Source organism: Salminus brasiliensis, chromosome 14, assembly GCF_030463535.1.
Source record: "Salminus brasiliensis chromosome 14, fSalBra1.hap2, whole genome shotgun sequence".
Classification (NCBI taxonomy): Eukaryota; Metazoa; Chordata; class Actinopteri; order Characiformes; family Bryconidae; genus Salminus; species Salminus brasiliensis.
Window position 1 is genome coordinate 31,030,968 of NC_132891.1, and position 16,932 is coordinate 31,047,899.

The 16,932-nt window shown below is 42.4% G+C and overlaps 1 protein-coding gene across 2 annotated transcripts in view; it reads left to right on the forward strand.

The window, feature by feature from the left end:
- rarga (retinoic acid receptor gamma a) overlaps positions 1–8,483 on the forward strand; it is a 43,683-nt gene extending 35,200 nt beyond the window's left edge. For both annotated transcript variants that reach the window (XM_072696612.1, XM_072696615.1), the window contains exons 3-8: positions 188–329; positions 3,465–3,628; positions 4,001–4,177; positions 5,005–5,209; positions 5,448–5,606; positions 5,780–8,483. In XM_072696612.1, the coding sequence (XP_072552713.1) occupies positions 188–329; positions 3,465–3,628; positions 4,001–4,177; positions 5,005–5,209; positions 5,448–5,606; positions 5,780–6,132 (1,200 nt within the window). In that variant the 3' untranslated portion in view covers positions 6,133–8,483. The remainder of the gene's footprint in view (positions 1–187; positions 330–3,464; positions 3,629–4,000; positions 4,178–5,004; positions 5,210–5,447; positions 5,607–5,779) is intronic.
- Positions 8,484–16,932: the final 8,449 nt, after the last annotated feature.

Below are 16,932 nucleotides of genomic sequence, written 5' to 3' on the forward strand. Positions count from 1 at the left end.
CTGTAGGCCTAGGATGGTATGTTGTGGTTGAACAGGTTTGAACAGACGTCTACTGACAACAAAGGGACAAGCTTTCTTCTGTTGATGAAGCAACCGCTGAAAAGAGACAAGGCTAGTGTAGATAAGACTCACCCTTTCTCTCTCTCTCTCTCTCTCTCTCTCTCTCTCTCTCTCTGCCTGGCCACAGGGCTTCTTTCGGCGCAGCATCCAGAAGAACATGGTGTACACCTGCCACCGCGACAAGAACTGCCAGATCAACAAGGTCACACGCAACCGCTGCCAGTACTGCCGCCTGCAGAAGTGCTTCGAGGTTGGCATGTCCAAGGAAGGTGAGGCGGCCGGCTGGCATGTGGGCCCTCTGGCACAGCACCCAGAGACGGACATACTGACACATACACACTGACATCGAGCCATGGAGACCAGAGCGTAGATCCAAACAGATATAGAGTCAACAAGCAAGTCGCCGATAGGATAAGCGGACCTAAAGCACTTTAGCTAGGACAGAAATATCTAACGCCAGTTAACATTGCTTTCAAGACCACCACGCTTACACCAGTGAGAATACTTGGGCACAAGTCCTAGACATTCGTCTAACGTTGTAAACATGATTTAAATGCAAGTCGTTGTGGATTAGAGCATCAGCCGCATGCCACCGTTTATTGTTTTTAAAGTGCCACTAGAAAGGAAAGCTGGGTATACCTTGGCTTTATTGAATAATGAGAGTTCGGTACATGGAAGTGAACCTCCGTGCTGTGTCCTCCAATTCACCTAAGTGAAATTGACTCAGGCCTCCAATAGTTACATACACCTGGGCCATTAGCGAAAGCCTTTCGAGGCTAAATGCTACAGCTGTTTCGGGAGAATATGGAAGCAAGTGTAAAAAGGCTATGAGATAATACCAGCTGACTGGGTGAAGCACCACTCTGAGAAAACCCAACCAATGAAAGCACCTCTGCGAGTATGCATATGAAGGCCAGGGAAGCCCCGTGAAGTGAGCGGATATCAGTATTAGCAAGCCCTACTATAATCTCTCCAGCTAGCTAACTGCACACCGCTCTAATAGCACCCAGGGGGGACAACACTATGCAGGGAAACGTGGGAATAACTTCAAAGAATATTTACAATATTCTTGAGACAGCTATGCTATACTGCGCTACATGTGACATGTGACGTACACCAGACAATTAGGGCAGAGTTTTTTTTTTTTAGCATCCCCTAAGCCATAAAAATGGTGTTTTTTTTTTCAAATCCAATTTTCCTCCCCAATAACCCAACCCACCATTAGTCCCCTTGCACTTGTGACGTGTAATGCTGCCAACACTGGGAGGCTGAGGACAGCCTCATCTCATGTGAGATCTCAGGTGAGCCATCTACCCACCAGGAGAATGCAAGGCCAGTTGGGCTCTCTCATGGCCCGGGCCACTGATGGCAGAAAGCAAGCAACCTTGGATTTGAACCAGCGATCCCTGGGTCATTGTGGCAGCTCCTTAGTCTACTGGACCTAGTGTTTTTTATTCTGCGGCAAATAACAGGGTGGTAAATAGGCTTATAAAACCATATCCGAGCCCTAACCAAAGTCAGAGATGAGCTCTACAATTTCTCATTGGGTAAAGTTTGTCCAGTTACTACAAAAGAACTCAGAAATGGGAACTAATGGGAACATGGACACAGGTTTCAGCACTAATTTAGTACTTCTCTTTCTTCTGTCAGTATTTATTTCACATGCAGTGGAAATAGAGAAAGCATGGGAAAGTCAACAAAGTCAATGGTGGCATTATTCAAGCTCTTTTCACTTCAGAAACCAGTCCCTACCCGCTGTACATCAATCTGTCAGCAATAGGAGTGATGTGTGCTTTTTTTTTGTGCTTTCTGCATTGGTAGCCCTTCCTAAAGCGTCTTTATGACCCTGGCATTAACAGATTTGTGTAATGCCAAAGACAATAGTGCCAAGTTGAAAGGCTGCGGGCTAGTCGTGTGTTTGTTCACTTGCCAGGGTCACAGCAGTGATCTCACCAGGAGAGTGGCACATTGGCCCTCTATGTGTCCGCGGGGACATGTATGTGTGTGTTTATATGTGCGGGATGTGTGTAGAGACCGGGATCACATTGTGCCTTTGCTATTACTGGATATCCTGAGAGGAAGGAAAGAAAGGGAGGGAGGAGGGAGGAGGGGGCGGTGGTGGTAGAGAGAGAGTCAGGCCTGGCAATGTGGAGATGTGATCCGACGGGTTGGATGTATAATCTGACGAGCTGTTCTCAGACCAGTGTCCACCTGTGCTGCAAGATTAGGTCCTGTCTTTCTGTAGCTGACCCTACATCAGCTCTTAAATGTACTTAAAGGTACTAATGCAGCTTCAGAAGCCTCTTTACCACCCTGTTGGTTTTCGGCTCCTGGGATGGCTCACAGAACTCGCATATTATGGCATGGTTTGAACAGTGTAATTATTCCCAAGATACCGGATGGTGTTGCTGTCCTCTCAGCTGAAGAGATTGTAGCCGGTTAGCTCTTAGCCTTGCCTGTCACAAGCTTGTCTGGGTTTGTTTTTCTTGAGTCTTAACAAATATGCCGCAATTTCCCTTCCGATGTGTGTTTAGTTTTAGTTCGGTTCAGCTGAGGTAGTCCATGGTAGCTCATGTTGGCTAGCTTTAGCTTTTAGCCTAGTTTTCCTTCCCAGTTTCCGTCTCTGTGCTTGCAGAGTTTGAGCTCTCCTTCTGCGGAAACTGGATCAGGAGCAACCCGTATTCCCATAACTAGCAGAGTCTGGAGGTGATGTGCTGCTCTCCAGCTTTGAGTAGGGCTTCGGCTAGTGGGCTTGGTTTGTGTCAATTTTGGGAGCGTTAATATAATCCGTAAAGACTGTTTTGGCATTTTGGCATCGTGTGTTTTCCAGGCCTGTTTTGGTTGTGCTGGATGTTCTTTGAAGGAGAATGTTTGAGGTTCACGGTTTGTCACTTCCATGTACTGAACTCTCATTATTTAACTATGCCAGGTAAAAAACAGGCCCCTTTAAAATAATAGTAATGGTAACAATCATAATATCAAAATAAATCAAAATAAATTTTCATCTTTTCTAATATTTAACATTGTGTGATACAGCGTCAGACACCACTTAAGGTTACTAAACACCTTAGGTCAGTTGACACAGTGCTAATTACTAGGACAAGCTTTAAGTGTTAGCTACATTAGCCTCTTAGCTCCAGAATAGAACTGAAAGACTATACTGCGGACACCAAAGTGTGTCTTGGCTGATCGACTGCACTTGAGGTAAGGGAAAATGCTGTATGTTAGATTTTTCGCCAAGCCATCCCGTCAAGACTGAGCAGTATTAGGACATTTCTCTGGCTTGACGTTTAGCAAAGATTCATCGGAGAACACTTCCAAGCGCTAAGATCATAGCTTGGCAACGGTGCGGTGGGCCTGATTCATGCCAGAGGTTTTGACTCGTCTGTCCGTATAACCCTCAGCTGTGCGGAACGACCGCAACAAGAAGAAGAAAGACGTGAAGGAGGAGGTGGTTCCGGTGGAGAGCTATGAGCTGAGCGGAGAACTGGAGGAGCTGGTGAACAAAGTGAGCAAAGCCCACCAGGAGACCTGCCCCTCGCTGTGCCAGCTGGGAAAATACACCACAGTGAGTTAAACCCCACAGCAAATAGTCACATGAGCACTTCTATATACACATATAGGTCTTTCTATAAGTCCGGGTACATCCCCTCCCCAATTACCCTCTGTAGAAGTTTCAGCATCTGTACTGGAAAAGAAAAAGGAGGCTCATGCCATCTTTAACCAGGCCTGAATAATAGCCCTTTTGTAGTGCAGGGAGATAAGCCTTATAGCTTTGTGCATGCAGTAATATTAGTACTTCATAGGCCCTAAATTTAGCCGTCCTTATCTAGGACCTAAATTAAACTTCATTACAATTTATGGGACGTGCATACAAATGTGTCTCTTGAGCTTTTGAACATGCCTCACTCTGCTCCCCCTCCCCCCTCTCCTGTGTCAGAATTCCAGCTCGGATCACCGCGTACAGCTGGATCTGGGTTTGTGGGATAAGTTCAGTGAGCTCTCCACCAAGTGCATCATCAAGATTGTTGAGTTTGCCAAGCGCCTCCCGGGCTTCACAACCCTCACCATCGCTGACCAGATCACTCTCCTCAAATCTGCCTGCCTGGACATCCTGGTAACTTCACCTTTGTATGGTTGTAGCTGTTAACTAATAAAAACACGGAAGTAAAAGACCAGCCAAAACAACTGTTTACAACTACACTACATGGATAAAAGTATTGGGACACCTGCTCAAGGTGGTTTAAAAAAGGGTTTATACTGCTTTTGTTGGAGTAACTGTCTCTACTGTCCAGGGAAAACTTTCCACTAGATTCTGGAGCGTTGCTGCGAGAATTTGATTGCATTCAGAAATAAGAGTGTTGGTGAGGTCGGCTACCTCTTCCCAAAAGTTTTGGATGAAGCACCATTCATCATTCTAGAGAGCATGGTTCTTCCACAGCTCCACAGCTCAATGCAGGGGGGCTTTATACCCTTCTAGCTAACGCCTGGCATTTGGCATGGTGCCAACAGGTTCAAGTTTCTCTACTCCAGAGTGTCCTACTATATATGCAGTACTTTTCAAACGGGATTATACAAGCTGTGCATGTGCATTTGCACGTCTGTGTCAGCAATGGGTGGCATTTGAATTTAAGTTTTAAAGTGAGATTTTAAATGCCTATATCATAACTACTAGCACGTGTGGTGCCGTGGCTAAATTGATTGTAGCACCTGTCTAGTAAAGAGCAGTGCTTGATGTGGTGTAGTGGGTAATGACACTGCCTTTCCTGTGGCAGACTAGGTTCAATTCCCTGGGCAAGACTATACTGTCACATACATATATATATGTATGAAGTTATACTGTATATACTGTATGTCGGATATATATATATATATATATGTATGTAATGTGTGAGTTTGTGTGGTGCAACAGTTCCTAACTGTGGACTGTCATTTCCCTGTCAGATGTTGCGGATCTGCACGCGCTACACACCAGAGCAGGACACCATGACATTCTCAGACGGGCTCACTCTGAACCGCACGCAGATGCATAACGCTGGCTTTGGCCCGCTCACCGACCTGGTGTTCGCCTTTGCTGGGCAGCTGCTGCCACTGGAGATGGATGACACAGAGACAGGGCTCCTCAGTGCCATCTGTCTGATCTGTGGAGGTACTGCACCATACCTTTATAGATATACTACTGCTGCCCTCTGTTGGAAGGAGCTAGTTTCAAAAGTAACAGTGGAAATCTAACCATTACATTAGAAATCTCAAAAGAAGGCAAGGTTTTCTCAAATACCAGTAGAAAATATAATATAAAAATGAATCCATTTATTTTATAGATTAATTATGCAAAAATGACTGCCCTACAGTTAATTAACGCTAATTCCGTCCCTGTCTTTGTTCAGACCGCATGGATCTGGAGGAGCCTCAGCGTGTAGACCGTCTGCAGGAGCCCTTGCTGGAGGCACTAAAAATTTACGCTCGCCGTCGCCGGCCCAACAAGCCCCACATGTTCCCCCGCATGCTGATGAAGATAACTGATTTGCGGGGCATCAGCACCAAAGGTCAGTCCACCTGCAACGTTCACACAGTTGTCCCGGCCATCAAACTTCATGTACCATTACCGATCTAATAACGTATGCCTTGAGCGACTCAAATATTGATCTTTTAGATGGTTTTAACTGCATCTGTAGATTAGAGCCTCCCGACTTAAATGGTTTTATTGGCTTCGTTTTAGGAGCTGAGAGGGCAGTCACTCTGAAGATGGAGATTCCAGGCCCCATGCCTCCTCTCATCCGAGAGATGCTGGAGAATCCGGAGGCGTTCGAGGAGCAGCCAGAGTCTGGCGAGAGCAAACCTGAGCCCCCTACCCCACCAGCCCCGCCGCTGACCATGAAGACCGAGCGTGAGGACGAGGACGACAGCTGGGCTAATGAGAACGGCAGCGAACCGTCACCAGAAGAGGAGGACGACGATGACGACGACGTGGAGGAGGAGAGGGGGACGGACAGTGACGGAGAGGCCTGGAGCGGTCAGGAACCCAATGTCCAGGACATGTCCAGAAAGAGCCATGGGGGGAGGGCCCAGTGAGCAGGCTTTCAGCCCATAAACACACTCACACATGCCTCATGCCAACCCCTCCGGCCCTGCCCTCCCCTTTTTTGCCCCCCAATCACAGCAATCTGCCCCCTGCAGGGGCAAACATAGAGCCTTATCAGTTCAACCACCTCCAACTCAGGCCTCACGGTCAGTGGTGAGAGACGCACTCAGTCAAAGACTTTAAAATGATGCACGCCTCTTCTCAGGAACTGTCTTCAAAGGGCAAAGAGGGAAGACGCGAAGACACTTAACAAACTGACTTTGCAGAAAAAAAAAAACAGCAGTCGCTTTTTTATACTATCGCGTTTGTATTGAAAATAAAGGAGCAGCCAAACCTACAGAAGCCAGCATGAAACAGTCATCGAACTACCAACGGGTTCACAGTCACATTTCTTCAGAAAACTGCAAGAAAAAAGCAAAAAGAATGAAAAGCTAATCCTGTTTTTTTTGTTGTTCTTGACGCATTTAAATATTGTTTTGACTTTTTCAGCCTTGATATAGTTCTCTTTACTTTTACATTTTATGAATAAGCCCATACATATCTATATACCTTTATATTTTTTTTGCCTTTGTATACTGTTTCTTCAGTTATGCTTTGTTTTGGATAGCTTTCCCGAGGAGAAACAGAGAGTGAGAGAAAGAGAAAGAGAGATAATCGAATGACTACAAACTGGCAGACCTCTACTGAGTCTATACCCGGTCATTTGGCTGGGTCTCTTGGGCACTTTGGCTCATCGTAGACGTCGATGATAATCAATTTGACAGCAGCGTCTCTTCAATAACTCCCTAGTTGGCTGATCCACGTGTTTTCAGGATTGGCATTATGGGTATTAGTTCTGGTTGTGAAATACACAGTGTCTTTTGTTGCCAATCGAGTAGTGTGTTTTGTGCCAAAGCATGCAGTTTGTAAAGTGGGAACAGAGGAGTTCAAGCTCTGAAGCCAAACTCTAGACAGGAAAAGTCTCAGTTCACACATGATGCAGGCCCCTAAGCTTCAAGGTTCAGAATGCGGAATTCACCGAGCCATGCTCCGCCCACAAAAACGCTTTTCACAGCAACTGTTTCTAGGTTGAACAAGCTTTGAGGAACGTTAGTGAAGGTCTCGCTCAAGGTAATGAGAAATGGTAGTGTACTACAACTCACTAATTACAGGACTTTTTGTATTTTACAAATCTCGCTACCTTACGGATATGGAAAAACGTCCAGTATTTAATCATAGCCTAATTGTAGAGGACCTTCATTGTTGAACATTTGCTATTGTTGCACTTTGGGTTTTGGTAAAATGTCTGCATATAAGGAGACAAGGAAAATCAGGATCACCTGCTACATGATTTCTATACCAATTCCAAAGCAGTGTCAACTTGGTGCTAGCTAGTATTGCAGTATTGAAAAAGCATTGAACTTATATAGATATATAAAGCATGAAGGGTTCAAATGTTCATAATATGTAAACATTGTTCAAATTTCCAAACATACAATTCAGCAGTTCAAAATATTCAAGCCTTGTGATGTCACTAAAACCAATGCATTTCTATACGTCCACCCATTCAGCCTGATGGGTTGTTACCCCCCCCCACCCCAACCTATTACAAGTGTGAAGGTGTAAGTCAACATGGATGTTTTTTTAAATAGGACACTGTTCGTAAAGTCTTAAAGTCACGTAAAGGTGAGGAAGTGGTGCACACGAGCATGCCTACAAATGCTAATCTCTTCTATGGTAGTGTAGACTTGTAGTAACCTTGCTATTTATAATCTACAAACTTACAGGTGGCTCTTGGAGCGATGCCATAGAAGAAGTATTTTTGATTCAAATTGGGAAAGAACCTACAGCGACTTACATAGCTCGTCTTCATACACAGCCGTTTTGCAAAAACGGTTCTTTACAAACCCAAAACTTCTGTGGCATCACTTAAAGAACCCTTTTGTAGCTCCTTTGTAGGGTGAATTTTCTGCAAGTGGGCTAACGGTTCCTCATTGGGCCTGAGTGGGATTTTTGTGAGACCTCTTGAACTCTGTAAAGCTTGTCCAGCCTCCCAAGAGTGGCTACAAAGGAGCGTATTTGTGGGTGGAGCATGCAAGGGTCAATTGCAGCGACTGATCCAGCTTCATTTGGAGTGCTCAGGGGGAGGTCTGCTATCGGCCATATATGTAGCACTTCAATTAAGCCATTGTAAAACACGGCGAGCTTGGTGCTGACTGTGCGCTTCTCTCATACGGAGCTTGGAGACTCCAGCATAGCGGAACAGCACCCTTCAGATCAAGTGCTTAGCTTAGCTTAGCCAAGAAGGGGGTGGTTTAGTGACTCTTGCGCTCACCCATACACACACACACACACACACACACACACACATAAAAAAAAACATACAGAAATTTTTCATACAGACATAGCCACATCTTATTCCCATACTTGGAAAGCACATATCCTGCAGAACTCTATATATTTCTATATGTATGTGTGTGTATATATATATATATATATATATATATATATATATATATATATATATATATATATATATATATATATATATATATGAGTTCTACACACATATACACACACACACTGACATACATACATATATACTTATAAATATATATAACATGGAGACTCAGGGCATTTCGGTGAGGACCAAACACTAGCTGCCTGCAGGCATGCTACAAAACAGCAATACTTGTGAGTGTGGTTTCAAACGTCGGCTCAGTTCAGATTTCCCACTCGGAAGTGGCGACGTCTACAGACTTTACTAAAAGCCATTGTTAAACTTTTCTATGTTCTCTTCATTATAGGAATTTGTTGTTGTTGTTTTTTTGTAATATTTTTGATCAACTCAACTGCCAAAAAAGAGAAAAAGATGGGGAAAACCCCTAAACAAACAAAAAACACAGCATGCCATTAGGTGACAGTGTGTAATTGATCAAGTACCGTTTCTTCAGTTATGCAAAACAGAAACCAGCTGTGTGTGTGTGTGTGTGTGTGTGTGTGTGTGTGTGTGTGTGTGTGTGTGTGTGTTTGGGCGACCCTGGGACTGTATGGTTGTATCTGTTGTTGAGCAGCCTGTAGCGTAGCAGGTCATCAGATGAATGTCATTTGTGTGGTGCTGTAACACTGACAATGTGAGCTCACGTCTACACACACACATCACACACACACACTTCTCAATTCATGCATACACACAGATACCTTCATCTGTCTTTTTTTGTTTGGACATTGTCGCTGTCGCATTAAAACACTGTAAAGGATCACTTTTGTAGTGATCTCATTTTGTAGGATTTCTATTGATATTCTATCAAATCCGTGTTCAAGTGTTTTTATGTGGCAGTGGCACATATATATATACATACATACTATACATATAGATGTAAGTACATTTGCATACACTCATTGCTCTCCTGCTGTTTCCCAATCCATTGCCTGGATCTGCCTCGTACATAGTCCACACCTTTGCCCTGGCCCAGTTCTCAGTGCCTTAACCCAGCATCCAATAGGAATGCATAGGAACTGTGTGCCGATGCAAATATCCCATACGGTTCCTGTGCTGTACATATCTGCCAATGCCGATCCATAAACATCTAAAAAATGTTGAATGTGGGATTACATCTACCTAGTCTGCACGGTCTTTATCTGTAGGCTTACAAATCAAGCCCATCATTACCTAAACATTCTGATCTTCTGGATTTATCAAATGATCTTCTGTAAATCATCAAAAATCAGTCTGTAATGTAAAATCTAAATGTCCGATGCTGATCATGTTCTATTGATCATGTTCTAGGCATTTGTCTGCCCACTCGCGGTGCAGGTGCAGGTAAAAGTGCTTCAAATGGTTCTTTGAGCGAAGCCATTGCAGAACCACTGTTGTGCTTGTAATACAGCTTTGCTCATTTATTTAAAGGAAAGCTTCTTCACGCTCACACATCTCATTCACAAATCTCTAGTGCCTCTGATTGGTCCTTGAGGGATGCTGTTGAAGAGACACTTTTGCCTCCAAAAAGAAACGTTTGTAACAGATTTCTGTGTCTGTAGCAACTTTGAAAGGTCTTAAGACCCTATACTTGATGGCAAAGTTCATACTTCATACTCACACATCTCTAAGGCATCGCTCCAAGAACCATTTGAAAGAGTGTACTGGCACTGCAAGTAAGGCACCTGCACCAAGGCCTGCAGTTTGTGGTTCCTACAGATGCAACTCAATCGTAGTTACGGCTGCTTGCTAACCAAATCTAGTAGCTCCACTACAGCACTACCGACTGTGTTAGATTGTACTGAGTGCGCTGGGTTTGCACTTCGGCCTGTAAGATCTGGGGTATGCCACTGAATTGACGTAGCCACGCCTCTACCTATAAACATGTTCTTATGTAGCGACTATTGCGTAATTGGACTTGGACTTGGACTTGAAGCTTTACAGACAGAAACGAATGATAAATTGTGTTACTGCTCAGTGACATTGTGGTGTAACATGAAATAGCACTGCAGCGCCAGGTTAAAATACAACACGACTGAGCTGGACTCTTTGGTGTCGTTGCAACTAACCAAAATTAGATGAAAATTTTGTTGTTGTTTGAGTGTTTTTTTTAACAGCACCACTTAGTACTATAAAAACTAGGGTTTAGCTGTTATACGTATATTGTGTGCTACAACTTCTGCCAGAATTCTGTGTAAAAAAAAAAAAAAAACCTTGTCCAGTCATGCAATAGTTTCCACCCAAAAAAATAAAAATAAAAAATGTGGGCGGAGTACGGCTCCCACTACGCCTTAACCAGGCCTTACTCACATTAATCACACCTGATGCAGTTGTGCTGGGAGCTGGCATGCACTTAAAAAAACGACACTGATGAATTGACTTGATTGGATTGTATGGATTAGTTCCACATGGATCAAATGCATCACATCAGCACAGCTTTGTCCTTCACTTGACTCACTTTAGGCAATCGCTGTGTTGGCGTGATACATGTCAATCAAGAAAAAACAATGCAATTTTTTTAGTGTACAGCAAACAAATAAAAACACCTGGACTGAATATCTGGGTCCTTGACCTCTGGATTGGGAAACTGTGCTCTGCAACACACATACACCAACAAATGCATACACATACACATATATACGCACACAGAAACCTCCTGATCTCCTGGGCGCCTTCTGCAGTGTTGCACCCCTCAGCAGCACGGTGCTTTGTTCAGACAGAATGTTGAGATTACGTTGTCTCATTTGCTCTTTTTCTTCTCCTCGGTTCGGCTGAGGTTTTCTCAATCCCTCTGTTCATGTTCAGCCAGTTCTGTTATATAAAGAAAAGCCATATAAACATTCAGAGGCACAATAAAAAAATGACTGTTTGTGAGACTGTTCTTTTTTGATGCTATATTTTCTTATAGTTTTGAGAAGTTTTCTTGTTACGGGACAAAAATAAACCATCGGTCAAGATTCATCTGTCCGAAGCAGAAAGGGACACTGTTCCAGAAGTCCTGGTGTTTGTCTTTTTACAGCAAGGGTTTTCTCCTCGCTCACCTCCCATGAAAATCAATCAGCAGTTTTTCTCTTTCTAAAGGTAGATGTTGGAAGACTTCTTAACATCATCTTGAGGTCTGCTCATCAAGGCTAACCTTGCTAGGACAGTCTGATCTGGCCATGTTGGCAATTGTTCTAAACTGTAAATGATTTAGCGGACAGTGGAACAGCTCATTTCTAGGTGTTCTGAGATGTTTTAAACCATTTCCCAGACTCAGCTTCTACAACCTTCTTTCTGAAGGCCTCAGAGAGCTCTTTGAATCTCACTTCAACCGACAATCAAGACCATCTCTAACCATGTTCTAATCATCTGCAGCTGTGCAAAGCTTCTGCACCTGATTCTAATTCTACAAATTTATAACACACATTTTCCATCTCTCAGTATTGTTTAAGCGAAGATCAAATGTCCAGATGTTTAAATACATCAAAGAAGACAAAGGCTTTAATGGGAGTTTCCTCATTTTTTCACATTATTGAATGTAAAATATATACACTAACAGAGAGACTATACTAACACTAGGTTGGGCCTCCTTTAAAAGCGCTTACAAGTGCCTCAACTCTTCATGCATAATTATGCTGAAAGTAGTCGTGATCATGAGGGGTCATGGCCCATGTGGTCAGCTGCAACAGTCAAATAGGCTGTGGCATCCAAGTGATGGTGGATCGGTATTAACAGGCCCAAAGTGTACAGAGCAAACATTCCCCACACCATAACACCACCTCCACCAGCTTGGACTGTTGACCCAGGGCAGGTTCTGAAAGTACCATCTGTGTTTCTCAGAAGAAATTGAGAAACCATTGGACGAGGCTACGTGTTCCCAGCCTTATGCAGCCTTCTGTACAGGAATTAACAGTAATGAATGCCTATTAGGTAACTAAATAAATGAACGAAATGAACTAAATGAACGTTAGATGGCAGACCTTTTCCTGTTATCAGTCAATTATGCTTTGCAATGCCATACCAAAACCACCCCCAAATGATCTTACATAGTAGCTAATTATCAGGCGACAGTCACTCATAACTAGTAACTTTAGATGAAACCTATATATTAGATGTTCAACCACCATTGTGTCACCACAGTTATTGGACATAGGTCCCTATTAAGGTCACCAATGTAGACTTAAGGTCTGGTTTCCTGGACGTGGCCTTTGTGTGTCTTGGTCAAATAGACTCTGTTAGGTCTCACTGGCCACCTTACTGAACAGCAGAAGGTGACCTCCAGACACATTTTTCATTTTTGTTGTAGTCCAGCTTCTAACACTGTTAAATACGCCATCCACCGCTGTAGAATACTAATTAGCATGCTGTGTGTAGGATCAGCACCAGAACATCAATATGAACACTGTGGAGAGAATTGTAAGGTTCTAACATTCATTATTTTGACACTTTAACTGCTGCATCCCTGCTGAGCAATCCAGCTCAAGACCAGCTTTTGCTGGTAGCTGGTTTCAGACGGTCTGAACCGATCTCTAATGGTCAAAGTGGTTGAAAGCTGGCCATCCAGATGGTTGTTAGCTAGCTAGGTAGGTTAACCAGCTATTAACCAGCGTAGTTAATGCTGCATTTGATGTTGGTCGTGCTGCTCGTCTTGCTTAGTCATGATGTTCATGCTGCTTTACTAACGGGGTGAAGCTTGGTCTAGCTTGGTCAGGCTGATCATGCTTGTAGACCTGCTAAATCATCAGATGAAAACATACCTTATGCTGGTTTAAGCTGCTCACTCAGGCTGTTTAATCCAACAGGGATGATTCAGAAGGTCTGTACACAGACGCCAAACACTAAACAGTACCAAAAAAATAAATGGTTACTAATTGTTTAGACTCAGAACTGAGGCCTTCATATGCCTTGGTCAAATTCTATCTGTTAGTATAGGGTGAACTGCCCTTATGTGGGACACGGAAGCTTATTTTGGTGTAGGTTCTTCTTCAAATAAATAACAGTCAATAATGCTATGAGTGAACACAAGCTAAGATGGCCTGAGATCAAAAATCACATGATTTCAAATGACCGAGCTTAGATTAGGGTGGAACAATCTTCAAACAGGAAGCACCTTTTTGCCTTACCAAACTCTGTTACACTGTTATGTTCATTGCATGCCTTGTCGAACAGCAGAAGATGACCACAAGACCTTCCATATTTTGTCCTGCTCCAAGCACATAACCATGGCGTGCTCCACTGCAGAATGCTAATTACACAGATGTGCTGTGTAGGATCTGCAGAATATGAATATAGTGAAGAGAGAACGGCTAGCATTGAACATTCACTATTTAGACAGTGAAACACAGGGGCCCAACATAAAGTTCTGTATATCCCAATTGTTTCATGAAAAAACATTATACACATTCATTTGGACTTCAAACTGAACACGAACACAATATCAATTAACACAACAAACAAAAAAAGGCCATATAGAATACCATAAGACAAAAGTAGAAGGCCCATTAGTCCCACTGCATTTGCCTCCACACAGAACTGACCTGAAATTGATGCCACATCCATCCATCCACAGTGGAAAAAACATGTAGAAGAGTTGAATGATAAATGCATCCAGTAGGGGGCGTCCAGGCTCCACAGATAAGCTTCCTCATGCCTCAACTGCAAGAACATAAACCCTCATTATGCATGGATGCATATGGGTCCAGAACTAATGGCTTAGCCTCAGACACTCTCATTAATCTTCGCAGAGTGTGCAGACAACAAAGGCTACTGTAGTCCACACGCCCCTTCATGATAATCAATAACTAGCCAGACTCATGCGGATGCACACAGTCAGCTCTATTCTGCATGGAAATGGGGCTCGATGGAAATGGGAAACCCAGGGCTAGTTAATTATAACACAGGCTGCACGTTCTGATGCTCATATTTTACTGTCTAGTAAAATACAGCAAAAATAAAAAAAGCAAAAAAAAGAAAAACAGCTCTGCAACACGAGCGCCACGCCAGCATAAACCAGTTTAGGCCAGTTTAAAGCAGCATGGAATTCATACTGGTGTGCAATGTCTTTTGTTTGTTTGTTTGTTTTTCAGCAGCGATCACCTTCATATTGTATCCGTCTCTATTGCTGTATCTGTGGATAGAAAAGGATATAACATAAAAACACTGCAGCTATTCAAAGGATACACAAACATAATACCAATTATTGAATTCTATAATAATAAGTACTTACATATACTTTATACAAGACTTATAGATTATAATAACATATAATAACAATGATAACGTTAATGAAAATGAAAGAAAGAAACTCCAGTAGAGAGTAAAATGGACTAGCTTGTCCAGAAGGAGGTGTAGCAGTGTAAGTAAATAACCAAAATTGACTAAGAAATGATTAACATATTGCTAGCTAGCCCAATTGGTATATAGTGATTAGCTATGTTACTATATGGGGAAAACATGCTAACACTAGCATTAGCTAAGCTGAGCACAGAGCTGCACAGCCAGTCACAGCTCAGCTCCACTCAGCCAAGGTGCTAATTTAGTGACTAGCATGCTAGCTAACTAGCTAGCTAATTTCATTACCACAATAAATAAAATACAAAAGTGAGCATAAATCTGCCAGATAATTAAATACGTGCTACAGTAGAGTTTAGCGTTAAACTGTGGCTAATCCTCTCCGCTGTCTTTATAAGAAACGTCCCTGAAAGAAGAAGGGGAACAAACACTGGAGCAAGGACTGCAATGGGCTTTCTCTCATTAGCATACACAAACAGACTTTCCCCATGCCCAAGGCCTACAATATACAATTATTTTTATTCAGAGATTAAGGGTAGTGATAAAGCGGGATATGGTACTATTAATTAAGCGACTGCTATATAATTAAACTTCATGAAACAGAAATCAATAAACTAGGCCTCGGATTAAAGCAAGGCCCATACATTATACTCTGGTTTACAGGGAGCCTCTAAAGGGCCTCATATATTCAGCCCAATAATATGTTGCTATGGGAACGTGAGGCTGAGGGATTTAAAGGGGCAGTGCATGTTTTTTTTGTACCTTCCCTCTTGGCCTTTCGTTACAAAGTAGCCTCGTAGCATCTGCAGAGGTTTCCAAGCTCAGTCTGTTGCAGAGATCTGGAAGAAACGGATACAGATTTTTTTTGTGGTTGTGGTTATAAAAGCTTTTTTTTTTTTTATTTGTTTTAAAAAACTAATGCATTGCATTTGATTATTTGCTTAAAAAAATAAAATATTTTTTTAAATAAAAAAATAAAGAAGAGTTGGCCCCTACAAAATGATTTGAGAGACTCAAATTTCATACAGAAAACCATTACCTCAAGTTATTGCTGCTACAGGCTGTTGAATTATTGGATGTTTAATTTGGGTCTAGTTTTTGTTCAATTAAAATGACAGTAGAATCTGTGGTGTTGTTCAGATTGTATTTACCTCAATTTTAAGAGCTTCCAAAGACCAGTTACTTTGTTTTTCTCATGATTGTATTGTATAAATATGTTTATTTTAATATATTTATTTTATTAAGAAAAATAATGTTTAGCATGTGAGATGTTAAGCTGTGGGAATGTTAAGCTAACACTCGCCACAAGCGAACACCCCAATTATGATACATTGTAATGTTTTGTATTTCATGTCTATTTTAAAATTGTATATTCTAACATTATATAAATGTTTATATTTTCTTTCTATTGTTATATTAAGCTGTTTAGGTTGTTGTTTGATTGATTTATTGTTAAACAGCTGTTTATAAGAGTTTTGAGAGAGTTTGTACATGTTGCTAATGAACCTAATTTGCAATGGGGTAAATAATTTTGATTGCAACTTGCAATTTGCATTTGTGTATGTGCGTAAAAAAAATAAATTTGCTGAAAATATAGCATCTTACATAATAACATGTGCCTGCTTCTCAATCAGCTGTTTTTTTATTAAGTCTGTTTCTGTAGGTGCTAGTCAATGATTGGCCACCAGAGGAGCTCTGCATAAAAGAAGAGAGACCGGGAAAGCCACTGAAGAACACTGAACTGATTGTTATGCTCATTAAAGCAGTTTGAGATGACTTTTGCTTTGTGACCTGGTGCGTTATCATGCTTGGAGTGGCTGTTAGATGGTAAATAGTGGTCAAGAAGGGATGCACGTGGTCAGCAACAATACTCAAATTGGCTGTGGCCTTCAGGTGGTGATTGATTGGTATTAACATGTCTAAAATGTGGCCAGGCCAGGCTCAGTTTCACCAGCCTTCACCTGTCCAGTGTTGGTGAGCCTGTGCCCACTGCAGCCTCAGCTTTCTGTTCTTGGCTGACAGTGGTGGAACCCGACATGGTCTTCTGATGTTGTAGCCC